The sequence below is a fragment of the Acomys russatus genome, chromosome 5 (genome assembly GCF_903995435.1).
Source record: "Acomys russatus chromosome 5, mAcoRus1.1, whole genome shotgun sequence".
NCBI lineage: Eukaryota > Metazoa > Chordata > Mammalia > Rodentia > Muridae > Acomys > Acomys russatus.
Window position 1 is genome coordinate 78,028,803 of NC_067141.1, and position 24,835 is coordinate 78,053,637.

Here is a 24,835-nt window from a genome sequence, read left to right on the forward strand (position 1 = left end):
TTGAGATTCCCTTCTCTGAGAGATTTTACATTGTCTCACTTACAAAAGTAACCAACACAGGACACACTGTAAATTTTTAACTGCTAAAGAGAAACATGTTTACAGCCTATTGAGTGGTTTTACACTTTCCTAATAGTTATACTCCCCAGGCAGGGCGTGGTGGTGCATGCCTTTAATCCCAGCACTCGGGAAGTAAAGGCAGGTGGATCACTGTGAGTTCGAGACCAGCCTGGTCTAAAAAAGTGAGTCCAGGATAGCCAGGATTGTTACACAGAGAAACCCTGTTTCGAAAAACCAAAAAAAGAAAGAAAAAAAAAAAAAAAGAAAAAAAGAAAAAGAAAAAAGCCAACCCCCTAAAAAACAAACCCCCAAATCAGTATGATAGTTTTATATGTAAATGCTAATATTTATAATATATACCAAAATATTTTAATTTGTGATTAAGGAAACTGTTTTAGATACCAGCTTAAACATGGATAAGTCAATTTTTGTTGTTGTTGTTGGGTTGTTGTTGTTGTTGTTGTTTGAGATAGGGTTTCTCTGTGTAATAGCCCTCGCTGACTTGGATTCATTTTATAGACCAGGCTGGCCTCGAACTCACAACGATCCGCCTGCCTCTGCCTCCCCAGTGCTGGGCTTAACTTTTTTTTTTTAAAGGATTTTCTTGGGGCACTCGGGTTAGAGCTCAACAGTTGAGAGCATTTGGTTCAGTTCCCAGAACACACTTGATGCTCACTAGGTACAATTCCAGGAGATCTGATGCCCTCTTCTGGCCATTTGTGGTACCACAAGTGTGTGTGGCACACATACTTGCAGGTAGGCAAAAAATTCATACACAGAAAAAAAACCGTTTTAAAATCTTTAAAAAGTGATTTTGGGGGGGATATAAGAAATTTGAAGCCCCCATATAGGTGGAGGCCTGTGGGTCTGGTGTGTTCCCTGGAGGCACACTTCTCCTGGGCTAGATTTTTCTCTTGTTTCTTGTACCCTATCATGAAGTGGCTACTGGTTATAAATACCTGAATGGGAAGACTTGGTCTCCATGCTCCATAATGGCTTCCCAGCTTCCACCATGGTGCTGGCTGGCATTGGCAGCACTCAACTGGCTGAATGGATGCTTGGGCTCCCCATGTGTGCCACACGTGGTGCCAGGAGCTAGTCAGGCATGCCATACCAGAAATCCTCACTGCTCCCCAGCAGGAGGTCCAGCGGACAGCCTCATTGCAGAGCTGGGAGAGGCTCGGTGGGAAAGCCTGTGTAACCTGCCAGAGTTCAGTGATCACAGAAATATCAGACTGGGGTCCTGGCACCCGGTGAGAGTGTTCATGTAACACATCCCACCGACCCCGTGGCTCCGGTCAGAACCTTAGGGTTCAGAAGCCCCAGAGCCGATTGGCTGGGGGCGGGGGTCTCCGTTAATTCCGTCTCTCCAAAGCCATCTTAGTGTTCTGCCATCTGCCTTCTCCTCCTGAGTGGGCCTCCGCCTCCCTCCCTGTTTAATATTTAAGTTACACACATTCTGAGGTTTTCAGAGACCCTGTCACTGACCTACTTTTCCCAACCACACATCTTTTATCATGGGAGGGAGGGTAACAGTGAGGCTGGCAGGGGGTCTCTCTCTAAAGGAAGGAGAAGTGGAGAGAGTGGGGAAGATCGCAGATCACAAGGCTGCTCCAAGCAGGCTCCTGCTGACAACAGGCAAACATTAATAAAACAAGGCCAGACTCTGCTGCTGAGAGCCTGCGACAGGGATGCTAAGTGGCTAAGGACACAGCTCTCACCCTCTGACCTCAGAAGGGCTTCAAAAGGGCGCCCCGCCCGTGTGTGTGTGTGTGTGTGTGTGTGTGTGTGTGTGTGTGTGTGTGTTCCGATGTTTCTAACTGTCTATCACAGCTACAATCCTAACTGAAGGTATCGCGCAGAGAGCAGGGGAGTTGCTTAGACGCTCTGTCACTCTTAACCAACTCAATCAGACCTCAGGCGTAGAGAAGAGGCCAGAAAGCTTTTTTGCCATGCACTCGCCTGGTTCCAAGCTCTCCTGCCCACACAGGTGCCCTTGGTGTCTCCAGAGTCCCAAGCTGGCTGCTCCACTTGGCTAAACATGGCCTCAACTCTGCGGGTCTTTACTTGCCCTGTTCCCTCTTTGTCCCCGCCGTGCTCCCTTTGTTTCCATCTCACCTGAAGGTGGACAGAGCCTCTAGCAGCTGCACTCTGACCTGGACTAGTCTTGAGGTGGGAGAAGGGAGTACGATATGATGCAGGCGGCTGTCCCTGGTTCTCAGCGTTTTCCTGGGGCACACCCCACAGAATTCAGTCATGTCTCTTGGGCCACTTTATGGGCACGGCCGCTCGAAGACCCACATAATTTCTTCTGAGCATTCTGGCCACTCCTGGGGATAGAAGAAAGCCTGCACACTCCGGTGGCCTTGACTCCTTTGACTCCCTTGTCTCGGGCTCCTGAGGCTGTCCTCTGGAGCCCTGAGGCTTCCTTCACAACTCCATTCCTTCCCTGCACAGGTCCTCAGGGTCCGCTAGGGTGGGCGCGTGAGGCAGCCCAGACCGGGGACAAGAGGCGGCTCTGGGTGGGCGGAGGCCGGCGCCCCAGCACCCCCTCCCCCCGCCCCCTCACTCCGCTCCGAGCTGTCCGTGACGTCAGAGCCGGACTGGGTAAAGAGAGCTGGGCTCTGGGACGCTGGGGCGGAGAAGGCGACCTGGAGCGGTGGGGACGCTCTCGGCACTGTGGCGCAAGAACTCCGTTGGCAGCCGCAGGCGACCCGGAGGTAAGCAAGGCTGGGAAGGACAGAGACCATTTGGGATCCTCTAAGGCGGTGGGCTGGCTCCGGGGATCCCGGGACTGAGACAGAGCCGAAACCTTGGGCACGGCGGGGAGGGGCGGCGTCCCTGGGTCCCAGGTCTGGTCCTCGACGGCTCTGGAGGCGCTCGTGGGGACTCTACATCTGAGCGCGAGCGGAGCCGCAGCTCCCTGTCGTCCCGGGACATCTCTAGTAGGCGAGACTCCTTGCACTCCGGGTGACGTGGGACTCCTGGCTGTCCCAGACCCTGACCGCACCCGCTGCTCCCACAGCGCAGCAGAGCCATGGCCCTGAGCGAGCTGGCGCCGCTGCGATGGCTGCGGGACAGCAGCCACTCGCGCAAGCTGATTCTGTTCATCGTGTTCCTCGCGCTGTTGCTGGACAACATGCTGCTCACCGTGGTAGGTACGTATGTATAGCCCGCGCGCACCAGCCATTCGCTCCCCCGACATCCCAGTCTGTGACACTGGGTCTCTAGCACCTCGTCCTTGTGCACAGGTCCTGGCACTCGGTCCCCAACACCTCCTCTTCATCATATAGCCCGCCCCCTCGGGTCCCAGCATTCCCGATCCTGCTATCGGAACCAGGCGCCTCGTCCGGGGCAACAGGTCCTCCACACCCCACTTACCCCCACTTTATCTAAGTAGCTCTGTCCGCCCAAAAAGTTGAAGAACGCAATGTGCAGAAAACAAAACAAAACAGAAACCATCCTTGAACACAAGCCTGCCTTGCCCTGCTCCTGGGAGCTGCAACTTGTGGCTTCGATTTCCTGGAGGTCAGGTCGAAGCCCTTGACTTCTGATAAGCCCCAGAAGTTGTGTTTCCTCCTGATAATTGCCCGCTTCCCTTTGCCCACTTTCACTGCGATGAAAAAGATTTCTGTCAAAGTGGCGCAAGGCGCTTGAGTCGTTGCTGCTCAGCGCTGCTGCCCCTTAGCATCATTACTAGGCTATTGAAAGGTAGGTTTAAATAATTGGTGGACGACTGAAAGAGCAAGTTGCTGTCTAATTCTGAAGTAAAGCAAGTGACATTTAAGAGTGTTTGATCTGACAGTGCCTCATGATAGAAGCAGGACCCAGGGACAGGGCAAGACAAATGTCCTAAAATAACAAGTTCACACTAAATGACTCAAAACCAGGCCCTTTAGTCCCTCAAACAGAAAGGTATTCCACATGCTCTTTTTGAAAGCAAATTTTCAATGAACAGGAAAAAAAATGTGTTTTTCCTTGAGACCCTTGGGATGGACAGTCACTTCCTCCTTCCCCACTTGCAGAGTCTGGGAGCATTTTAGTGTTATTTCCAGCTCAGGAGAGTCAGCTGGGGGGTGGGGTGGGGTGTTTCACCTCAGCCAGGGTGTCAATTGTGTGCCCAGGCTTCTATAATATCAAGCAGCTTTGCTTTTCCACGATAGAAGTCTATGGGATCCTCAGTGTCTGCCATGAAAATCTGCAGGCTGCTTTCGCGCAGCAGAGTTGGCCTGCTGAGAATGCCTGGTTTATCACTGCCTGCAATGGCTGTGTCTTTGTTCTCCCACGTACATAATGAGGTTCAGGTGCCCATTGCTTTATCCACTTAGAAACCAGTTGAGCCTCTCAGACCCCAGGTCAGCACTGACTTACTTCACACAGTGTTTTGCCTTTCTGGCATATTCCTCTGAGGGAATGCTCTAAGGGGAACCCTATAAATGAAAGACATCTCTGTAGCCAGTCATGTGGGCACAGCTGCTACCACATAGGTATGGTGGGACCCTCAGAGCTCCCCCTCTCCCCTCTCTCTCTCTCCATTTCTCTCTCTCTCTCTCTCTCTCCATTTCTCTCTCCTCTCCTTCTCTCTCCCTCCCTCTTTCTCTCCTCTCCCCTCTCCCTCTCTTCCTCCCTCTCTCTCTGTCTCTCTCTCCCTCTTCCTCTCTCTCCTTCTTCCTCCCTTTCTCTACCCCCTCTCTCCCTCTTCCTCTTTCTTTCCCTCTCTTTCTCCCCCTTTCTCTCCCTCTCCCTCTGTCTCTCTCCTTCTCCCTCTCTTTCTCCCCTCTCTTTCTTTCTCTCTCTCCCTCTACCTCTCTGACTAAGCAATGTAAAACTATTCCAGCATGTCCCCTGTATAGAGTTTCCTTTTCTGGGGTACATGGCCCACTTTTCTGGGTTTCGTTTGGTTTTTCACACAACCTTAATTGTGATGGCTCTTGTCTCAGAGGAGGCTCTCAGGTGACCATTACTTCCCTCTCTGCCTTTGTCCCCAGTCCCCATTATCCCCAGTTACCTGTACAGCATTAAACATGGGAAAAATACTACGGAAATCCAGACCACTGGGCCAGTGCTCACAACTTCCACCCCTGGAAGCTTCCAGAACATCTTCTCTTACTATGACAACTCTGTCATAGTCACCGGGAATGCCACTGGCGACCTCCCAGGTGGACAGCCACACAAGGTTACCACCACACAGCGTATGGTGACCAACACATCCACTGTCCCCTCCGACTGTCCCAGTGAAGACAAAGACCTCCTGAATGAAAATGTGCAAGTTGGGCTGCTGTTTGCCTCCAAAGCCACTGTCCAGCTCCTGACCAACCCATTCATAGGACTGCTGACCAACAGGTAGGCTGTGTGCCTCAGGCGGGCAGTGCATAGCTCTGTATCCTCTGCTTGCTCTCTGGCCAGAGTGTGGAGAACTGGTGGATAGTTGGCCAGGGAGATAAGTCACCTGAGGCTGCTGTCCTCATCCTAGGTAATCAGAATTCCACATGTGCCCCACCTATCCTTCCCTCTGTGCCTTAAGGTACTAAGGTAGGAAATGTGACAGAAGAAGAAAGAAAGCACGGGTTCTTCCAAGTGCATGGTTTATATGTACATTTATCATGGTCACTCTTGGGTGGCAGAAGCTCTTCAGTGATCCCAGCCATCAGGGTCTGACAGCTTTCTACCTCTGCCACTGCTTAGAGAAAACTAACATTAGGGCTGGGGCTCTAGTGTTCTCTCTCTCTCTCTCTCTCTCTCTCTCTCTCTCTCTCTCTCTCTCACACACACACACACACACACACACACACACACACTCATGCTTGCCTGGCATATACGAAGCCCTGGGTTGAGTAGAGGTAGGAGGCTAAGTTCTGGGTCACCCTTGGCTATATATCCGGTTTAAGGCCAGCCTGGACTACACGTGACCCTATCTCAAACCAAAAAAATAAATAAATAAATAAATAAAAAAGGCAAAAACAACAAACATCGAACAAGGAAAGAAAGCTGAAAGCTAGGATGCCACATTTTAGAACCAGCATGGTGAAAGACATAGCAGATGCCCTGGTGGAGTGTGGGAGAGCTCAGTGACCCTGCTGTGTGGATTGGACTCTGAGCTGTGCAGATTCTGGGCTAAGTTCTTTCCCTGCTGTCCGTCTCTTGTTTGTCTACACACTCCAAGGGAAGAGAGCAGGTACATGTCTGAGAACCGGTGCTGCTGAAGCTTTGAGTTAAGCTGGAGATTCTGATTGGCTTGGCATCTTCGTCTCTGTTGCTGGCAGCCACCCAGCAAGTGTTCTACAGCCAAGGTAGCCTGGTTCTGCCTTGTACTCAGAAGACTCAAAGCCCAGGATACCCAGCTTGTGGGCAACTCCTGGAGATGTCAGCCAGGAGAAGTGAGAGATGGTGGAGTTAGCTTGTATTCCATCGCTTAGGAGGCTGATCTAGGAGGGCCGCCTTGAGATGAGAGCTGGTCAAGGCTGCACAGTAAATAGTAGTCAATCCTGAGCTACACAAGCAAGACTCTGTCTCTCTCTCTTTTTTTTTAATGGCAGAAAAGGAAATGACCACCATTTAAGGCTCACAGCTGTATCACAGACGAGAACAGGCTTGGACAAGAGCTTGGAGGATGAGGCGATGCTAAGAGGGAGGAACTGAGACGTGGTCAGGGAGGGGTCCCTAGGCGAAGCTTCAAGGCCCCGCATGCTAGACCAGAGACACAGGGTTTGATTGTGGGGGCCAGGGAGTTATTTCAGATCCCAGAGCCCCAATGAAGAGTCTGTGAGCCAACCAGTAGGGAGCAGGGGCGGCCACATAGTTTTGGGGCTACAGTGCAAAGTGGAAAATGTTATAAAAACAATTGAAGATATCAAATACAGCATGGAGCTAAGCAAGGGGGCCAAAGAATGGAGCCCTGTGCCTCTCTGGGGTACAGAGTCTGTGCCCTAAAGAGGGGTGACCTCAGAGGTATCAGAGAGGGTACGGCCAGTCCTGGTGTCCGCCAGCGCCAGCCAGGCTGCTGCCGGTGTACTCACAGGGAGTCACAGGGCGCTCGACTCCTGTGGCCTGGGTACTGCCACGGAGCCTGTGTTCACAGTCCCAGGCTTAGCCAGTCCTCCTGTCTTCCATACAAAGCTCGGTAAGCAAACGAAGCTAGGCACGGCCAATTGTGCACCCACCAAGAAGCCCCATTATAGAGGTGACACTCTGCTGTCCCCCTGTTCGCCAGCACAAAACCAGACAGAACACTGGAGTCAAAGGCTTGTTTCTTTTCTTTTTTTCCGAGACTAAGAGCACTTCTTTAAACGCATCTGGTATAATTACTGGAAAACTGCTGGGGTTTTTGTGTTCTGACAGAGCAAACAGCTCGAATGCTATATGGGAAAATTGAGGACATTATAGTAATAATGCCCTGCCAATCACTCGGGCGGGAATGTGACTAGTCACTGGGTGAGACTCAGCCAAGACTCGCTGAAATGAGGTGAATGCTCCAATCTTCCAAGTGGGAGTCATAGGCAAGTCGCTCTTTCAAAAGCCCAGTCTTGTTTCTAATGTTTTATTTAAGTCTTTGAGAAGCAGCTTGTTAAAGTCAGGGAGACCTTCCCCTCTTAAACATCCCCTAGAGCCGTAAGGGTGTAGGTGTGGCTTCTCAGGCTGTGTCTCAGACTGTCTCCAAGAAAATCCTGATTTTGCTTTGGGGTTCGTGAGCTGTAGTCTATAATCTTAGGGCAAGAGATCCAGTTCAGAAATGAGCTAGAACAAAACCTCTGTTTGCCCTAGCTCTGCATCAAAACTAAGAAGTTATTTATTTTTATTTATTTACTTATCTTTGTTTCTGGTGCTGCCTGGGAACACAGAAAGGCAAATATTTTGATAGTGACAGACACAGAGCATTCAGGTGAATTCTGTCCTCCCTTCAACACTATTATGGTTTGTAATTTTTTTTTTAGTATGTTCTAAGTCCAGGAGATGCAAAGTTAGAGACTTGCTGGTCACTTGCAGGCTTGGCTGCCTCGATGGCTCTGAAGGCAACTAGCAAAGAAGGACAAGTTCACTTGGGTAGCTCCCCCAGTCCTCCTGGGAGGCACTGCAAACAATCTTGATGTAATTTGTTCCAATTCTCCTTTCAGTTACCAACAAGACTAATGATTCACATTTTCAGTGCTGCAAGCAAATGTGTTTAAAACAGCATTTTTAAAATTAACAGACGCTTCTGACAGGAGAGCTAAAAATGTCACGTATAACTCACATCTTGTGTTGTAAACATGCATGCCTAAACGGCGTTGAGTGGCAGCTCCTAGATTCCTGGGTCTAAAAGCCATAAAAATAGCTTGTAGACTTTTTCAGACGCCTTTGGGCTGGTCCTAGATTTAGAGGTTAAGGAATTTACAGAAAAAGTGCTCACACACAACCTTGGTGTGACAGCATGGGTAGCCAGACACAGATAGATTTCATTTCTAAGCTTTCTTCTTTCCCCTCCAATCCTTTCCTGCTTTCTATGATACAGTTTGTGGCATTAGCTACTCAAAAGAAAGAACACAGGTATATAATGCTACTGTGAATGGAAGGCACATTTCAGTGGGTGGAGAACGTAAAGATCAAGACAGCCCGAGCCTTTCCCACTGAGATCTTCCCCAGCTCTAGAAAAATAGTCTCTTTTCAGCTCCCAGTGTGAGCTGGTCCAGGCTTACACATTTCCAAAGATGTGGGGACCTCTAGAGCCTGGCTGGTAGGAGCCTTCCTCTCTAATACCGACCCTGTGTTAGCCGAGGGACCCACTTTGCGCCCAGATACCCCCACATCACACAGTCAACCTCCACTCCTGTTTCTGTACTCGTGACCAAAGTGTTGCCAGCACGGTGGCTTTTATGTGATGATATAAGATAATTGGCTGCTTGTCTGTTGTTTGAACTATTGGGATACTATCCCATACTGGACTTTAAGAACACGAGGTGACCATTTTGGGTAAGCCTTGGCTACACATTTTTCTTGTTTTATTTATACTTGGGTTACTGTATATTTGCTGCCACTGTGTGACAGGATAGAAAAGGAAGGATGCCTGATTTTGGAGCATGTACTTACTTTCACATATTCAGTAATATTTTCTAACATGTCAAGGGACTGGTCCATTTCCCTTGTGGAGGTTCATGTAATTTATTTTATAATTCTAGTTGAAATTTCATTCCATAATAGTGACTATACAGCAAAGAAGGCAGTGCGACTCTCCTAATGACGTCTGTTATCGTTTGATCTAACAAGTGACTTTATTCATGAACGTGCATAAGTGCTCCAGAAAAACAAACAATATGAAAGCGCCATTCCCTTCCTCTCTCATACACCAGGCAAAGGTTTGCTCCTTCCCTGGCCCTCTGTCCTCCCCTCTGCTGGTTATAGTGCACAGGTTAAAGTTCAGAAGCCAAGCGTGAGCGAACGTTCAGCCACACCCTCAGTCCAGGGCTTAGCTGGCCTGTCTTCAAGTGCTCAGCACCCAGTTTAAACAGCAGCTTCAAGCCAGCAGATGGCCTGGGAGCAGCCGCTTGGTCACTGGGAGCCAGCTCCCTTCACTTCCTTCTTAGCCTGTCATTATCTGGGTGGTCTGCTTTTTATCAAGCCAAGTGTCAGAGGCTTAATTTATTTCCATAGTTACCTAGTGTATTTGAAAGCAGTTGTTTTTCCTCGCAGATCTTAGCTAACCCTGAATGACAAGCAGGAAGCCACAGGGCACGGGAGCTTTCTGAAACCTTCTGGGGTTATTTTTTTTCCCCCTCCAGCTTCAGCTGCCTGATATGAATAGGCTTTGTAGAAAGCAGTGACCTTTTCATCTGCAGACAGGGAAACCAGCTGTTTGGGAGAGGGTTCTCCCATCCTCGACATCGACATCGCTGGCACGGGGTGGGGAGGGGACAGTGAGCTCACAGGGGCTTGTCACATTGAAACCAGAAGGAACCGGGAACAGAATTACGCTCCCCTGCGAGCACAGGGACTCAGGCACAGGCAGGTCTGTTGCCCACGTAGGTTCCTCCCCCCACACCTAACCCAAACTCCAACAGCCCCAAGGGCTGGGCTTAAGAATTTCATTTCCTAAACGCTGAACAAACTTCCTGTTATAGCAGAGTGGATTTAAGATATTCCTTTTCTCAGCATTCATTTCCTGTTGTACCTTTTAGGAGTGCACAGAGGTTATTGAAACTGTGCCTCTGCTGGCGACAGGCTGCAGGCCACAGTTCTTCTTTGTCACACAGTGACTGAGGGAACTGTACTATGGCCCCAGTGAACTGAGAAGAGTCCGCCCGAGTGTTTCTGGTAAAAAAAAGGAACACAATACGTTTATCAGTTGTCGGAGGGGCCTGCTGGTTAGTTTTTTGTCCGTTTCACACCAAACTACGGTTACAAGGAAAAGGGAGCCCAGGCTGAGTTGTCTCCATCAAACTGGTCCATGATAGTGTCTGTGAGGGCTTTTTCTTGATAAGTGATTGATACAGGAGGGCCCAGCTCACTGTGGGTCATGCCACCTCTGGTCCTGAGCCAGCTGAGAGCAGGCTGAGCAAGCCAAGGTGTTCCTCCATGCTTCCTGCCTCTGCTCCTGCTTGAGTTATGGTCCCTGAGACCTGTTAGCCAAATTAACCCTTTCCTCCCCAGATTGCTTTTGGTTGTGATGTCCAAAGCCAGTATAACATGGATTGTTCTAGACGTTTTCCAGCGGCAGGGGGAGGGGTGGGGGGAATCAATATATGGGTTTTTAGTCGCATTCAAATTGGATTAATTGTACAGCGAATGACTGGCATGACTCACGAGGGGTTAGCAACGGCCCATTTGGATATGGGCTTGCTGAATCAGATCTCTTCTGCCGGCAATGCTGTAATTGAGATGGCATTGAGTTGAGACAAGAGAGCAAACTCAGCCAGTTATGAGTAATGCCACTTGAGTCCCTGTCCATTTCAGAGACATCATGGAGAAGGGGGCGGCTGCTCTGTCACTTCCTTGGCTCAGTGGCCTGAGCACAGAACAGCTCTTCTTCTGAGGGGTGCATGTACAGAGAGCAGAGCCTGAGGTAGAGTCCCACAGGTGCCCATTCAATCTCCCTTAACTTGGGACGGAGCACCAGGAAAGGATGTTGCCCAGGTGACTGCTTTGGCCACTCTGCCGCAAGCTTGGCCACCCTAGAGGAGTGTGGAGCACATGTGTGTTGGGCAAAGAAAAACAGGGCACCCCAAGCCCTGGTGTATGCACAGCTTTTGGAGTGGCCAGCTAGCTTTTGTGGTTCCCTCCAGGCTGGCCATTCTTTCATCCACTGCTTGCTTTGCTTAAATCCTGAAGGAATTTTAAACAGACAGCGGCTGCAGTGTTGCTAAAAACCAACCAAGAAACAAAACAACACAATAGCTCCAAGCTTGGTGAAAAGACCAAGGCAGAGGCACACAGCCCTGAGGGTTGTAGTGATAGCCTGGACCCTCTATCCTATCAGCCATTGAGACTCACTGTCCCTAGGGCCTCAGTGGGCAGCAGGGCTGTCAGCAGCAGCACGGTGCATACAGGGACAGTTTTCCATGTTGTTGTCCCAGCATCCTGTGGAACTTTAAGCACAATGTACTCAGATGGCCTTGGGATTCTTGACTTTGACGCAGAAAAGAATTTCACGGTGAGTTGGAATAAAACACAATTGGGACCCATGAAGAAAAATTTGTATAGATAGATTTAAGTTTAATAAAGAAGGAGGTGGAAGAGAAAGACTCGTGTTAGTGGAGGTGACTGTGGGGTGCTCAAGAGAGTTGCAGTCAGCCATCTTTATGATAGCCTGTGCACCATTTTTTTGTTTTATTTTTTATTTTATTTATTCTTGGCTTTTCGAGACAGGGTTTCTCTGTGTAGCCTTGGCTGTCCTGGACTCGCTTTGTAGACCAGGCTGCCCTCTAACTCACAGCGATCCACCCCCTCTGCCTCCCGAGTGCTGGGATTAAAAGCGTGCGCCACCATGCCCAGCCTTGTGCACAATTTTGATAAGTTCTGCAATTGAATTCTCAAGAAGTTGCTTAGGAGCTTAAGTGAAATCATAGGTTCCTCGGGTATCCTGGCTGGGGTGAGAACTGGTAGGGCAAAACCCTAGCTCGCTAGTGTTGCACAGGAAGTCAAGACGTTTCTGCTGTGAATGAAAGTTTATCATCTTTTGTGTGTGTGAGGGTCCCAGACAACCTCAAGCTTATGTCCGAAAAAGGAGTAAAAGCTCAGCTACTGTCACATTCTTGTCAGAGATTCCCTGTATAAAAAGAATGTTTTCTCTCTGTCCTCAACCTTCAGGGCAAATGTTGACTGTGCTGGGGAGAGCCTTCGGCTGGACTCTGTAATAAAAAGTTCCTTTCCCTTCTCATGTCTCTGTAGTCGTCCCTGTCACCCTGTCCTGCCTCAATATACCCATCCCCTCAGTGTTGGCCTTTTTCCTTAGCTGCCCTGAGCCCAGTGTTGACTACCTAAAATGTTGGTATATACAACCTCAAGAAAAGCATCGAGAACCTCGGGCCACCAGATTTCTGGGTACAGTTACTAGAAGAAGGGTCTCACAGGCTCCCATGCCCCTGCAGACGTGCCCCAAAGGTGACCTGAGCAAGTGGATAGGCTGTAGACTAGGTGTGATGTCATTGGTGCTCTGAACCTCAGACAAGGGCTGTTGTATTTTCTCAGCTTTTGTCCTGAAACCACCAAAAGCATCTACCTGTAGTCAACAGAGGGCCCACAGATGTCTCAGGTGGTTGTATGGATGCTTGTGGGGTCCCAGGGGCTCCATAAAAGAGACAGGTGGATCCTAGGAGCTCAGGGCAGGCCATCTTAGCAGAGAGGGTGAGCACTGAGTTTTATGAGAGAGTATCTCAAGGGAACAGCAGGAAAGGATAGCATGGACACCTGACATCTTTCTTTGAGCCCTCTGTGGTTATACACACACACACACAAGCTTACACACATACATACACAAAAATCACACACACACACACATATACACACAAACTTGCACACACACACACAAATCACACACACAAACTTATACACACATACATACATACACACACAAAAATCATAGATATATACATAGACACAAAACATACATACACACAAAAATCACACACATAAAAATGACACACACACAATCTATAACAAAAGAACTGTTGCAAAGATCCTACTCACAGTCACATCTATGACCTCTGGCTGTGTTCAAATTCACTGTGAGGTGATCAAATTTACAAGGAAAAGCCCTGGCCTGGAGAGCATAGCCCACATGCAGTTAGCCCCATGCCATTTGACAGGTCACCTTTCCACGTCTTAGTTTCCCCATCTGTGAAAAGAGGAGGAGGCCAGCTACTCTCAGGAAGTCACTGAGCCAGCTGTGCGACTGCTCATGGGGCTGGGAATAAAACCTTCACAGGAAGGTGCTGACAAGAGGTTTTTGCATGATGGTCTGAACTTGAAGACCCCTTCTATGCAGGCCTGGTCTTGGTGCACTTGGATTTCTTTTTTCTGGACCCATTTGGTTCCTCTCCCAGTTCCTGGGATTCCAGGTGGAGGGAGAAGAGGCCTGGGAAGCTGTGAGCCACAGGGCATAGGCAGGGTTGGCCTTCCCTCCAGGGCAGAGGTGTCTGGGAGCCGCTGCTGAGCTCCTGCCCCCACACAGCAGAGGAAGTGAGAACACAGCAGAATGTTGGAGGGACGCTCAGTCAGAGTTGGCTCGCTTGCCTTGCAACCATGAAGACCTGAGTTTGGTCTCTAGAGCCTGTGTGAAAGTGCTGGGCCTGGTGACACGCAACTGTAATTTCAGTGCTGGGAAGGTGTAACCAGCAGGACCCCTGGGGCTGCTGGTCAGCCAGCCTAGCCTACATACCACACACACACACATGCACACGCGCGCGCACACACACACACACACACAGAGAGAGAGAGAGAGAGAGAGATGCACAGGCATACACACGGACACACACACAGATGCACAGATATACACACACATGCACACAGAGAGAGAGAGAAAGAGAAGAGAGAGATGCACACACACACACACACACTTGCACACACACAGGCACACACACAGGTGAGGGAGCAAATGAAGTTTTAAAGGCTTTTTTTGTTTGTTTGTTTCAGGTTCCTTGGTAGAAAGGTGTCCATGTGCACCTTTCTAAGTCTAGGTTCGAGACTTGCCTAGGGTGGGGAAGGGTAGCTATCTAATCAGAAATAACTTCCTGATACAATATGGCTGGTGCCAGGATTCTCAGTGGTCATTGGTTAGGACCAAGCAACTTGGACTTAGACTTTTTGCATAAGGCGCAAGGCCTCTCTAAGCTGGCTTCACTATGGTCGGCAAGAAGGCAGATTTAAAAATCTTGGTTTCTAACACCTCTTAGACACGGCACTGCTGCTCCTTTTGCTGGGCGACTCACTTGATGGCCCTTTATCAAAGCTATTTGACTGCAGTTGTCCCTTTGGGGAAGTTCCAGCAAAGACTACAAATATGACAATAACAACAATAATGACAGAAACAGGGTTTGTGTGTTTTAGATACATTTAGGGTTACTTGCCAACATCGTGCTAACATTTATTCCTGAGAAATTTCCATTCAGAGTGGCAGCCTGTAAATGTATTCTCACTCTGAGACAGTCAAACACAAAAAAGGTCACGTAGGAAGCGCTGAGTATATGAATTTCCAGACAAGTCGACAGAACACTTATCCAGCTGATCCCAAACGGATAACGGCTAGAAAAATCAATATAAAGCCTTACAAAAACAGGCGGCCATCACCAGACGCTCCTCGTGTCTCTGTCTTCCAGAATTGGCTACCCAATCCCCATGTTTGCTGGGTTCTGCATCATGTTTATCTCAACAGTGAGTAAGTATCTTCTGTTTGCCTTCTGTGTGAGGGTCTTGGAAGGAGCCTTGTCTCTGGTGAGCTGGGAATCACTCCCCCTGGGGGAGGAAGGATGTACTGCAACAGTGCAGAAAGGTGGGGGTGGGGGGTGGGTCGTGGTTGGGGGTGGGGTGGGGAGGGTGGGGGGAGATGAGGGGATGGGGAGGGTGGGGGAGAAGTGAGGGGATGGGGGGAGGTGAGGGGGTGGGGGTGAGAGGATGAGGGGTGGGAGGGTGGGGGGCGGGCTTCCAGGAGCAGCCCACAACCCTAAGTATGGACACACTCCTGAGTTGAAGGGAGGGTTTCAGATTCACACAATGTTGGGTCATCCCTGTCTTGTGGGCAACGTCATGGCCTCGATCTGAGGGCCTGGACCTCTTCTCTTGCCAGTGTTTGCCTTCTCCAGCAGCTATGCTTTCCTGCTGATCGCCAGGTCCCTGCAGGGAATCGGTTCCTCTTGCTCATCCGTGGCTGGTAGGCATGAAGCTGGCAATGGGCGGGGAGCACGGCTGTGGGCAGGGAGCAGGGCTGGGTTCTAGTGTGGGCTGGTGGAGGGAGGTTTTTGCAGAAGGCCCTCACTTTCCTGTTGAAGTCTGCCCAGCCTCCTATTTCAGTTAGCCTCATTGGCCCAGGAAAATCGTTAGCCTGCTGGGGAGGGAGGGCTATCACGGATGATATTTCTGGGCACTGACCGGCTCTTCTTCTCTTTAGGGATGGGCATGCTGGCCAGCGTGTATACAGATGATGAGGAGAGGGGTAACGCCATGGGGATTGCTTTGGGGGGCCTGGCCATGGGGGTCCTAGGTACGTAATAGTCACTGTGCAGGTGGGACCTGTTTGGGCGTTGGGTTACAACGGTCTTTGTCCATCAGTCCTGGTCACACCAAGCCCATGTGCACATGCCTGTGAACAGACACTCGGCTCTCTTTCAATTTTTTTTTTTTTTTTTAACCACCATGGAACCTTCGGGAAATGTTGGGTAGAGCCCCCTGCAGGGGGAATCTGGTCTTCCCTGGCCTCTGTCCCCAAACTTCTTCAGCACCAACATAAAGCGCAGGAGTGAGAAAGATAGTCTGTCATATTCCTTTCTCTGGAAAGTTCTGAGTTATAATCTAAGGCAAACATCTAGCCTTCTGCATCTGCCATCACGCCGGCCCAGGCTGACATCCCAGGCCAGGGGACCAATACTTTCCCTGAAGGAGCGTTGGGTCTTTTCTCGTGTTTGACATTTTCCTTTGCTCGGTAGCTGGTGGTTCCCATGTCTGCTGGTAGCAGAGAAATGGATCTTTAGCCCATCCTGTGCTGGAGCCAACACGGGTCTTCGCTTCAGGCCCTCGGCCTTGGAGGGTCCTTTGTCTTCTTCCTTTTTCTCAAGTGAAATTGTACCCAGGGAGAAGTTCAACATGACATTAAATTGAATGTAGGGTGGACAGCCCAGGTCTTTCAGGGAACAAAACACAAACGTCAGATGGGTGGCTTTCCTGTGGGGAGAGGTAGCCATCTACCGTGGCTGTCTTGTGGGTCTCTCTCTTCCTGTAGTGGGACCCCCCTTCGGAAGTGTGCTCTATGAGTTTGTGGGGAAGACGGCTCCTTTCCTGGTGCTCGCCACCTTGGTGCTCTTGGATGGAGGTGAGTGGCTACGGCCTTGGCCCCGGTCACGGCGTGCGCTTGAGCCATGTCTGCTTTCTAAAAAGAGGTCACCTGTATTTTTTCCCTTGTAGCCATCCAGCTCTTTGTGCTCCGGCCATCCCGAGTGCAGCCAGAAGTAAGCAGCTGGGAGGTGAGGGCCCAGAAGCGGCCCAGGCAACTCTTTCTAACCTCCTGTTTTTGCCTGACAGAGTCAGAAGGGGACACCCCTCACTACCCTGCTGAAAGACCCGTACATCCTCATTGCGGCAGGTGGGGCTCCTCAGGCCTTGAAGTTAAGGGTAGTTCTAAGGGGATGAGTAGGGATATGTGGTCAGAGACGTGGGGTGTCCTGCCTCATCCTCGCTTGCTTCTTGCCCTTGTGTCAGGGGCCATCGCTATGTGGCCTTGAGCTTTCTGGAAGGGCTTGCTGGCCTCACTGCAGGTGTCTTGGGTGGGTATTTGGCCTGCAAGAGTACGAAGCGAGAGCCGAGCCCTAGAGGACACTTCTGTGTGCAGAGCCAGATGCTGTGCCTTTGGACTTGAGATCCAGATGGACTCAAAGCAAACAAACAAACAAACTCTGGGGCTCTGTCCCAGGGGAGGCAGTTCATGTCCCTGCTGGGCCTGGGCCTTTCCTCCCAGCACTTAGACATAGGCTGAGACCAGCTGGTAGCCTTGGAGCCATGGCCTGATGCTCTTAGGCCAAGCTTGCAGTGTAGCTCAACCCTAGAAGGAAAGGTGTGTCTAAGCAAGGCTCCCTCGCTGCAGGGAAGCTATTCAAGTACTTGAGACAACTGGGCTTTGTCTTCTGTAGCTCAGTTGATAGAACTTGCCTACCACACACGAAGCCTGGGTTTGACCCCCAGCACTGCATAAGCTGGGCTTGGTGAATCGTTCCTCTAATGCCAGTTCAAGGTCACCCCTGACTATGTAGGAATGACTAGCCTAGGCTGCACAAAACTTTGTCTGGTGGTAGTGGTGGGGCAGTATGGAGGTGGGGGTGGGGGAGGGGAAGATGGAAGGGGGAAGGAAAGAAAACAAAATCAATCAAAGTTCTAGGCTATTTTTAGAGCCCTTCTGCTGTGGGAATTAGCCAGGGCAGCACACAGGGTAAGGGCTGGGAAGCCAGTGCCCCAACCTCTTCATGCACTGGGCTCTACAGGGTTCAAGGAACATTCTAGAGCCAAGCTGAGGTGGAAATTAAGGGTATGAGAGGGTGAGGTCCTAGAAATGTGACTCCCTGAACCTTGAGCGCATATGGGCCAGTTAGTGTCGCTTAGGCCCGTCCTGCTTCTTGGAGGCTCCATGGTGAAGGAAGAGTCACAGATCTCGTGTTATGTGTGGCGGGGGCAGTGGAGGGAGTTAGGATGGAGGAGAAGGGGAGGAGAGTCCAACCGTTTGTATGCTGTGCCGTTAAATGTTACCAGGAATGAAATGTACACACCGTCATCATGACTGCACAGCTTTCTTTGAATTTGTTCTAGCAAATTACAGGTTCCACAGAGCACAGCACAGGAGGCTTCTAGAGTGACAGAGGGCCATTCCGTGTGTCTTTCTCCAGATGGCTCTATATTTACAAAGAGCGTGGTTTAAAGGTCCATGGTGAAGATGTGTATGGGATGTGTTGTGTGGACGTGGCTAGGAAAACACCCGTCCACAGCACAGTCGTACCCAGTGCCCACCATGACACCTCGGAGAATGTGAAAAATATCCAAGCCCATTCATTGCAGAGTGAAAGCCAGTCCTGAGAGCTTCAGGGGGCCCTGTGTGGTGTATGGCCTGCTAGCTGTCTGCCTGTTGGCTGCCTCATGCAGCTCCTGTCCTTAATGAACTGGAAGGCTTTTTTTCTTCATTTGTGAAGTGGACGGGTTAAACCAAAAGAGCTTAATAGCTCCCACCAGCTACAGACTTTCTGATTCTGGGCATGGTGTAAAAATTACTCCTTGCTACCCTCCCGCTCGCTGCTTAGCTTCCATTTTCCAGAAGTAGGGTCTCCGAGCTGGGACGCATGGGTCTGTATTTGCAGTGGTCATGGACACTCAGTCTGAAGGCACAGGCACCCTAACATGCTTCCTCTCACTCGCGCAGGCTCCATCTGCTTTGCAAACATGGGGATAGCCATGCTGGAGCCTGCCCTGCCCATCTGGATGATGGAGACCATGTGTTCCCGAAAGTGGCAGCTGGGTAAGGACTGGGATGGGTCTCATCTGTGTGCGAGCCCTGCAAACCCCCACAGCATGGTGATAACATGATCCTGCCTGCCCCACAAACCCTGACAGGACGGTGATAACGTGATCATTTCTGTTTGCCTCTTCATGAAGTCGGTGCCTGAAATGGACTTTGCGATCAGTTCCAGTTCCAGTGTTTTTTTGTTTTTTAATCATTCCTGATTTATGCTTCAAGTTAAAAGGGTAAAGCACAATTAAATACTGAGGAGAGAGAGAGCAGGAACATCCACATCAGTCCTATTACAGGACGTAGAATTGTATTTCACTGTTACTGTTAATCTCTTAGTGCCTGCGTCATAAACTACACTTTAACGTGGGTATATACATATAGAGTTGGGTACCAAATATGGGTGCTATGCTTCAGGCCTCTCCTGAGGTCTTGGAACATATCTTCCACAGGTACTGGGAGACTCTTACAACCACAAGTCTTTGTTAGGCTGGCATTTATACTGACATTATTGGGCCGGTGAATACTGTCCCCAAACTGAGCTCTGTATTGTATTTTGACGGATTACCCTTTCTCCAAGTCACTTTTTCTTGGGTTAGTCGCTGGCTTGCCTTCTCCTTTCCCGCTTCTCTGTGTAACTTGTGAACGCATTCCTCGAGTCTCCTCCGGCCGAGATGACGATGCTCTCAGTGTGCACATGTCCATCATCTGAGCTGAGGTACCTGTCCCCCAGTCTCGGCAAGTTGGGGACTTTGCTCCCCATCATCTGGGTGTCTTCTTTGACTCTTTTTCTGTTCCCTTCTTCCCCGTGCTGACTTTTTACGTGGATCCTGGTGACCGAATGTTTGTGCAACAAGCTTGACCCATGACCCCATCCCAGAGATATGTGTTTTCAGGCAGTCCCTGTTGAAGGGTATGACAGTTCATTTTGCCACTGAGCCATTCGCACAGTACCCATGCCTTTCCCTCATGTTTAGACAGATTTCTTATGGCTCCTTCCCCAAGCCGAGCTGTTGTTTTAGTACCTAGTAGTTTTTTCTCACTAACACAGGTCCTGGATTCAAATAGATAAGAATGGAGCCTCTTTTCATAGATTTAATTGTGCGTGCATGTGTGTGTGTGTGTGCATGAGTGAGTGTGTGCATGTGTGAGTCCCTGTGTGTGTGTGTGTGTGTGACATTCTCTCACTATGTAATCCAAGCTGGTCTCAAATTCCTGATCCTCCCATGAGTGAGTGTGTGTATGTGTGAGTCCCTGTGTGTGTGTGTGTGTGTGTGTGTGTGTGTGTGAGACATTCTCTCACTATGTAATCCAAGCTGGTCTCAAATTCCTGATCCTCCCATGAGTGAGTGTGTGTATGTGTGAGTCCCTGTGTGTGTGTGTGCACGCGTGCATGCGCGCACGTGCGTGATATTCTCTCACTACGTAATCCAAGCTGGTCTCAAATTCGTGATCCTCCTGCCTCAGCTGAGCACCAGGATGGCAGGTGTGTACCGCAGTTGGTTAGTGTGAGATTCTTGCTGATAGCCTCTAATAATCTTTGTTCTGAGTTGTTTGTCTTTTTCTTACTGATTAAGTATCTTCGTTTATCAGGTATTGGTCTTTTACGAGAAGTTTTACATGCAATGCCCTCACTTTGTTGCGTCCGTTTACTTTACGAGGCGTATGTTTTGTCTCTCAGAACACTGAAGCTGCTGCTTGTCAGATTCAGCAGGCTCCTGTGTGTGCTGTTATCTAGCTCAGAAAGGCTGCTCCTTTGCCAAGATCATTTAGAAATTAAATAGCCCACTTTCCTTTAATGAGTTTACGGTTTTTGCATTTAAAATGTTAGGTTTGCATGGAATTAATTTTGCTCTAATTTTGGTATGAAGGTGTGGCCAGCCACAATCCCAGGGCCATGTCTCCAGGGGAGCATCTGGTCCCCCGCCTCTGTTTCTCTCTGAGTGGCCATGCACTCTCGGGTCCATTCTTGGGCTCTCTCTTCTCTTTCACAGATCTGCCATTGTCGCTACGTCACAACCCCCTCTAGAATCACTGTAGCTTCAAAGCACTCAGGAAAGCTGGTCCCCATACATGTGCAGTTTTATTTAATATTTTTATGCGTCTTAGAGATTTATTTTATTTTATTAGGTTGTTCAACTCACATGGATATCTTCATGTGGAGATTCTTAGTTCTGACTTCATTATGCCTGTGTGTGTGTGTGTGTGTGTGTGAGAGAGAGAGAGAGAGAGAGAGAGAGAGAGAGAGAGAGAGAGAGACAGAGACAGAGACAGAGAGACAGAGACAGAGAGACAGAGAGAGAGACAGAGAGAGAGAGAGAGACAGAGAGAGAGAGAGAGACAGAGAGAGAGAGAGAGACAGAGAGAGAGAGAGAGAGAGAGAGAGAGGTGTGCATGTGAGAAGGTCAGAGGACAATTTCCCTCTTTTTCCATCAAGGAAATCTATGGAATCAAAATCAGGCTGTTGGGTGGACTTTCTGCCACTCCTAGTGCGAACAGGCTGGAGAGAGACTGACAGTCCTGTCTTGTGAGAATATGCAGCCAACCCTTTTGGGAGGTTTTAGCGTCTCCTTCCCTCTGGTCCTCAGCATCTGCATCTCAGGTGTGCTCAGGAGATGCCATCTGTCCAGCTGGGGATGGCGTGGTCAAGCACCACGCATTTCCTTCACGTCTCAGCCAGTGTCTCCACTTAACTGGCTTATAAACCTAATTGAATGTGTCCTGGCCATGTGCAGGGCACTTAGGCTGCTCTGCTCACGTCCTCTCCAGACACAGCCTGAGGCTTTCTATTTAAAGTCTTTAAGGTCAACCAGGAGCCCCAGGGCCACAGGAGATAGAATTCAGGCCCCCTTGATGTCAGCAAAAGGTCGTTTCATGAAAGCCTGGTGTTTAGCTGACTCACACTGCACGTTTCTGCCCGGGGCTCTGCCGCCGCTCACCTCACAGGTAGGTTTGTCTATCTTGGAGGGAATCTAATTGTCCTTCTCACCTCAGCTTTAGTGTGAGAGCAAAGCTCCTCTTAGTTGTCTCCATAGTTTGGAACTAGTGGGATGCATAGGGTGGAAGATTTTACGTCTGGAGCCAGTGGTTCTTTTCCTGGGGCTGCCCCCGAAATTTGGCCTTTGGCGGCCAAGGAGCTGTGCTGACTCTGTTTCCCTGTCATCTTCGAAGAGAGGCCAGAAAGTCAGAGCCTAGCTGTCCTGTGAGCTATTTGAGTGACATGTGGTTGCTGTCATGGCTTTGCTGTACTTTTAGGGAAGGGAGAGGTGGCAAATGCCCTTGCCTGTTCTGCTGGAGTCTGTTCCCAGGACCTCCTCAGTCACACGTGGAGCAGGTCCTGAGGTGGAGCTGTTGAGGATGGAATCCTTCTGTTGTTTCCTTTTCACCTTGAGTTCAAAGTCAAATGACCTCTCCCAGACAGCTCAGTGCTTAGGGTCAAAGTTCAGGTTGAGGCCTGTAACCAAGCCCCCCCCCCCCCACCACCACCAAGGGAAACTTAGGCCCTGCATAACAGCCCCAGACAAGGCTGGAGCCAAATCTTCTGGCTGGTTATTCTAGCTGAATTGTTGACGGCCTGTGTTTTTTAGATGCCAGGACCTGAGCTGCAGACTTCTGTTAGGGCCAGGGCAACAAGAAACTAGTGTTTCGTTCTAGTTTCCACATCAGCCATTAGGAACAACCAGGCAAGGATTGCCTGAGACTCAGACGGATCTCGAGAACTCTTCTGCTACTGTCACCTCAGCCCAGATGACCAGCGTCAGCTTCCATGGTGCTTCATGAGAGCACAAGACTTTCTCTGTTTTTTTGCTAAGGGCTGAGGTCGGCTGGTCCCTGTGGTGGATTTTATGGGTGACTGGAGATGTTAGGAGCCTGTGGAGAGTCCTGTCAGAGCGACAACATATGACATTGGATGCTGTGTGTATACGTATGTTAGGTGCAATCAACACCTCTCACTCAGGTCGGGGGGGGGGGGGGGGTTGGTCCTAGGATGAACTATAGTCATTTTTGTTGATGATAGAAATTTGTGAGGTATAAAAGCCAGCTGCCGCTTGTGACCCCACCCCTGTGTAAACCCTGTTTTTGAGGGACAGTGGTCTCTCCAGACACCTAGAGCAGACTGGCTTTTGACTCACTCCTTTGCCTTCGGAGCTGGGATTAAAAGCGTTCTCCATCACACCCAGCTAGGACCTCTTCTCTTAATGGCCTGTCATGCTGTGGGACACTGCCTGCCTGCCACAATGGAGCCAGGCTGTGGGGAAACTGAGGAGGTTCCTGCTTGCTGGCAGCTTACTGTAGTGTGGGGACGGCCAGCAGGGCAGGGTGGAAAACAGGAAAATGAGATTTGCATGGAGTACTAAAATCAGTGTGAAAAAGCTGGTCACAGCTGTATGATACAATGTGCCACCTAAGGCTCACATCCACCTGAGTGCACAGGATGGGGGTGATGGCTTGGCACAGTGCTTCGAGCGGTTTGAACCGTGCTAAGTTTAGCTAGCAAGCTCTAAATTCAAGTGAACACCTTGCTTTGTGCTTTCTAATCTAGTGCATTTTTGCTTGAGAATCATGTGGGGTTTTCCAATGTAGAGGCCTTGCTGTTCCTGGAAATCAAAGTCATTGTATTTCTCAGTCCCACCTCCCCTTTTGAGCTGAGATGGCAAGACTGCTCACTGGCTTTTGAGGAGTCTGTCTGTGTCCTGCGTGGGCTTCTAGCTTGAGTCAGGATCCATCAAGAGTCCTTGGATCCTAGCTGGGCCACGTGAGCTATTTTCTTTGACAGGAGTCATCAACAGCTGTCTGTGGGCCCAGGTCAAGTAGATTAGTTGGTTGACTGGCACAGCCAGCGATGATATACATGAGGGCCTTTCGGATTTGTTCTTTAAATTAACGTTTAACATTCCATCTTAACACAATCTTATTAAAAAACTTCACACAAAAATCTGTTTCCAATCCAGGCAGTGGTGGTGCCTGCCTTTAATCCCAGCACTCAGGAGGCAGAGGCAGGCAGACCGCTGTGAGTTCGAGGCCAGCCTGGTCTCCAAATCGAGTCCAGGACAACCAGGGCTACACAGAGAAACCCTGTTTCAAACAAACAAACACCCCCCCAAAACCCCAAAAATCTATTTCCATCCTTTCTACAGCCTATCTCCTCTAACAGGGGGGCTGCAGTCAGGTGAGATCTGGCCCTGCAAGTCACCGTAGACTGCTCCCTTCAGTATTGCTTCTCTAGCCCTGAGGCCATACGTCAGACTCTGTTTGTGCTGCTGTTCTTTTTCTCACCATTTGTATTAATACCCCCATGGCCCTTGGCTCCAAGCGATGAAAGTCAACATGATTTCTATTACTCACTCCACCCTGGTCTGCAGAGTGCGTGACGTCTGACGCACACTCGGTGGGGCCAGGTTTTAATACCATCTGCTTTGGAGAGTGTGAGAAGCGGCAGACTCAGGTTCTCACAACTGTGTCTCATGTTCTCAGCAAGCCACGTCACAGTTCAAACACCATCTGACTGTTTCCTTCCAAGTCACTTCCCGAGGTGACAGGATTCAGGTTTCCATTGTCCTCGCTGTTGGCTGGTGTTGCACCCGGCACATGGCTGTCAGTAAACGTTTGCTAAATCAGATCGTATGGGGTAACTGTTCGGTCTCTGCATATCGTATTGCGAGGTGTGGTAGAAACACCCCTGGTTCTGGCATGACTCTGTTTTGTGTTCTGATCATAGAACCCATTAACCTGAAATTCTTACTGTGTTAGAGGCTCAGGGTTCCGACAGCTTCTCCCAGGGTTTAGTGGCTTAGGGTCTTATTCTTAAAGGGACATAACCATGCTGGCCTAGACTAGCGCTTGTTGGCCTCCCACCATGCACAGCTCGTATACACAGACGGTTGAGAACAAAGTGGCTCTTAGTATTTGAGGACAAGGCTGGGAATCTAGTCTAGTATATCTGATTTAAAAAAAATACTGAAATTAAGAAATTGAAACGTAGTCTCTTGTCAAGAGATCATCCTAGCATTGAGGTGAACAGGTGCATACACATATGGCTTACCTTGATGGACATGTCCCCTGCATACACATATGGCTTACCTTAATGGGCAGGTGCATACACATGGGCAG

General features: G+C 49.7%; 1 protein-coding gene across 1 annotated transcript in view; it reads left to right on the forward strand.

Moving 5' to 3' along the window:
* Nucleotides 1-2,667: 2,667 nt before the first annotated feature.
* Nucleotides 2,668-24,835, forward strand: part of Slc18a2 (solute carrier family 18 member A2) — a 33,967-nt gene continuing 11,799 nt past the window's right edge. Inside the window, exons 1-10 of the mRNA XM_051146863.1 lie at nt 2,668-2,780; nt 3,091-3,218; nt 5,049-5,403; nt 14,844-14,902; nt 15,311-15,394; nt 15,632-15,724; nt 16,460-16,549; nt 16,642-16,685; nt 16,759-16,819; nt 18,638-18,733. Coding sequence (XP_051002820.1) covers nt 3,098-3,218; nt 5,049-5,403; nt 14,844-14,902; nt 15,311-15,394; nt 15,632-15,724; nt 16,460-16,549; nt 16,642-16,685; nt 16,759-16,819; nt 18,638-18,733 — 1,003 coding nt within the window. The 5' untranslated portion in view covers nt 2,668-2,780; nt 3,091-3,097. The remainder of the gene's footprint in view (nt 2,781-3,090; nt 3,219-5,048; nt 5,404-14,843; nt 14,903-15,310; nt 15,395-15,631; nt 15,725-16,459; nt 16,550-16,641; nt 16,686-16,758; nt 16,820-18,637; nt 18,734-24,835) is intronic.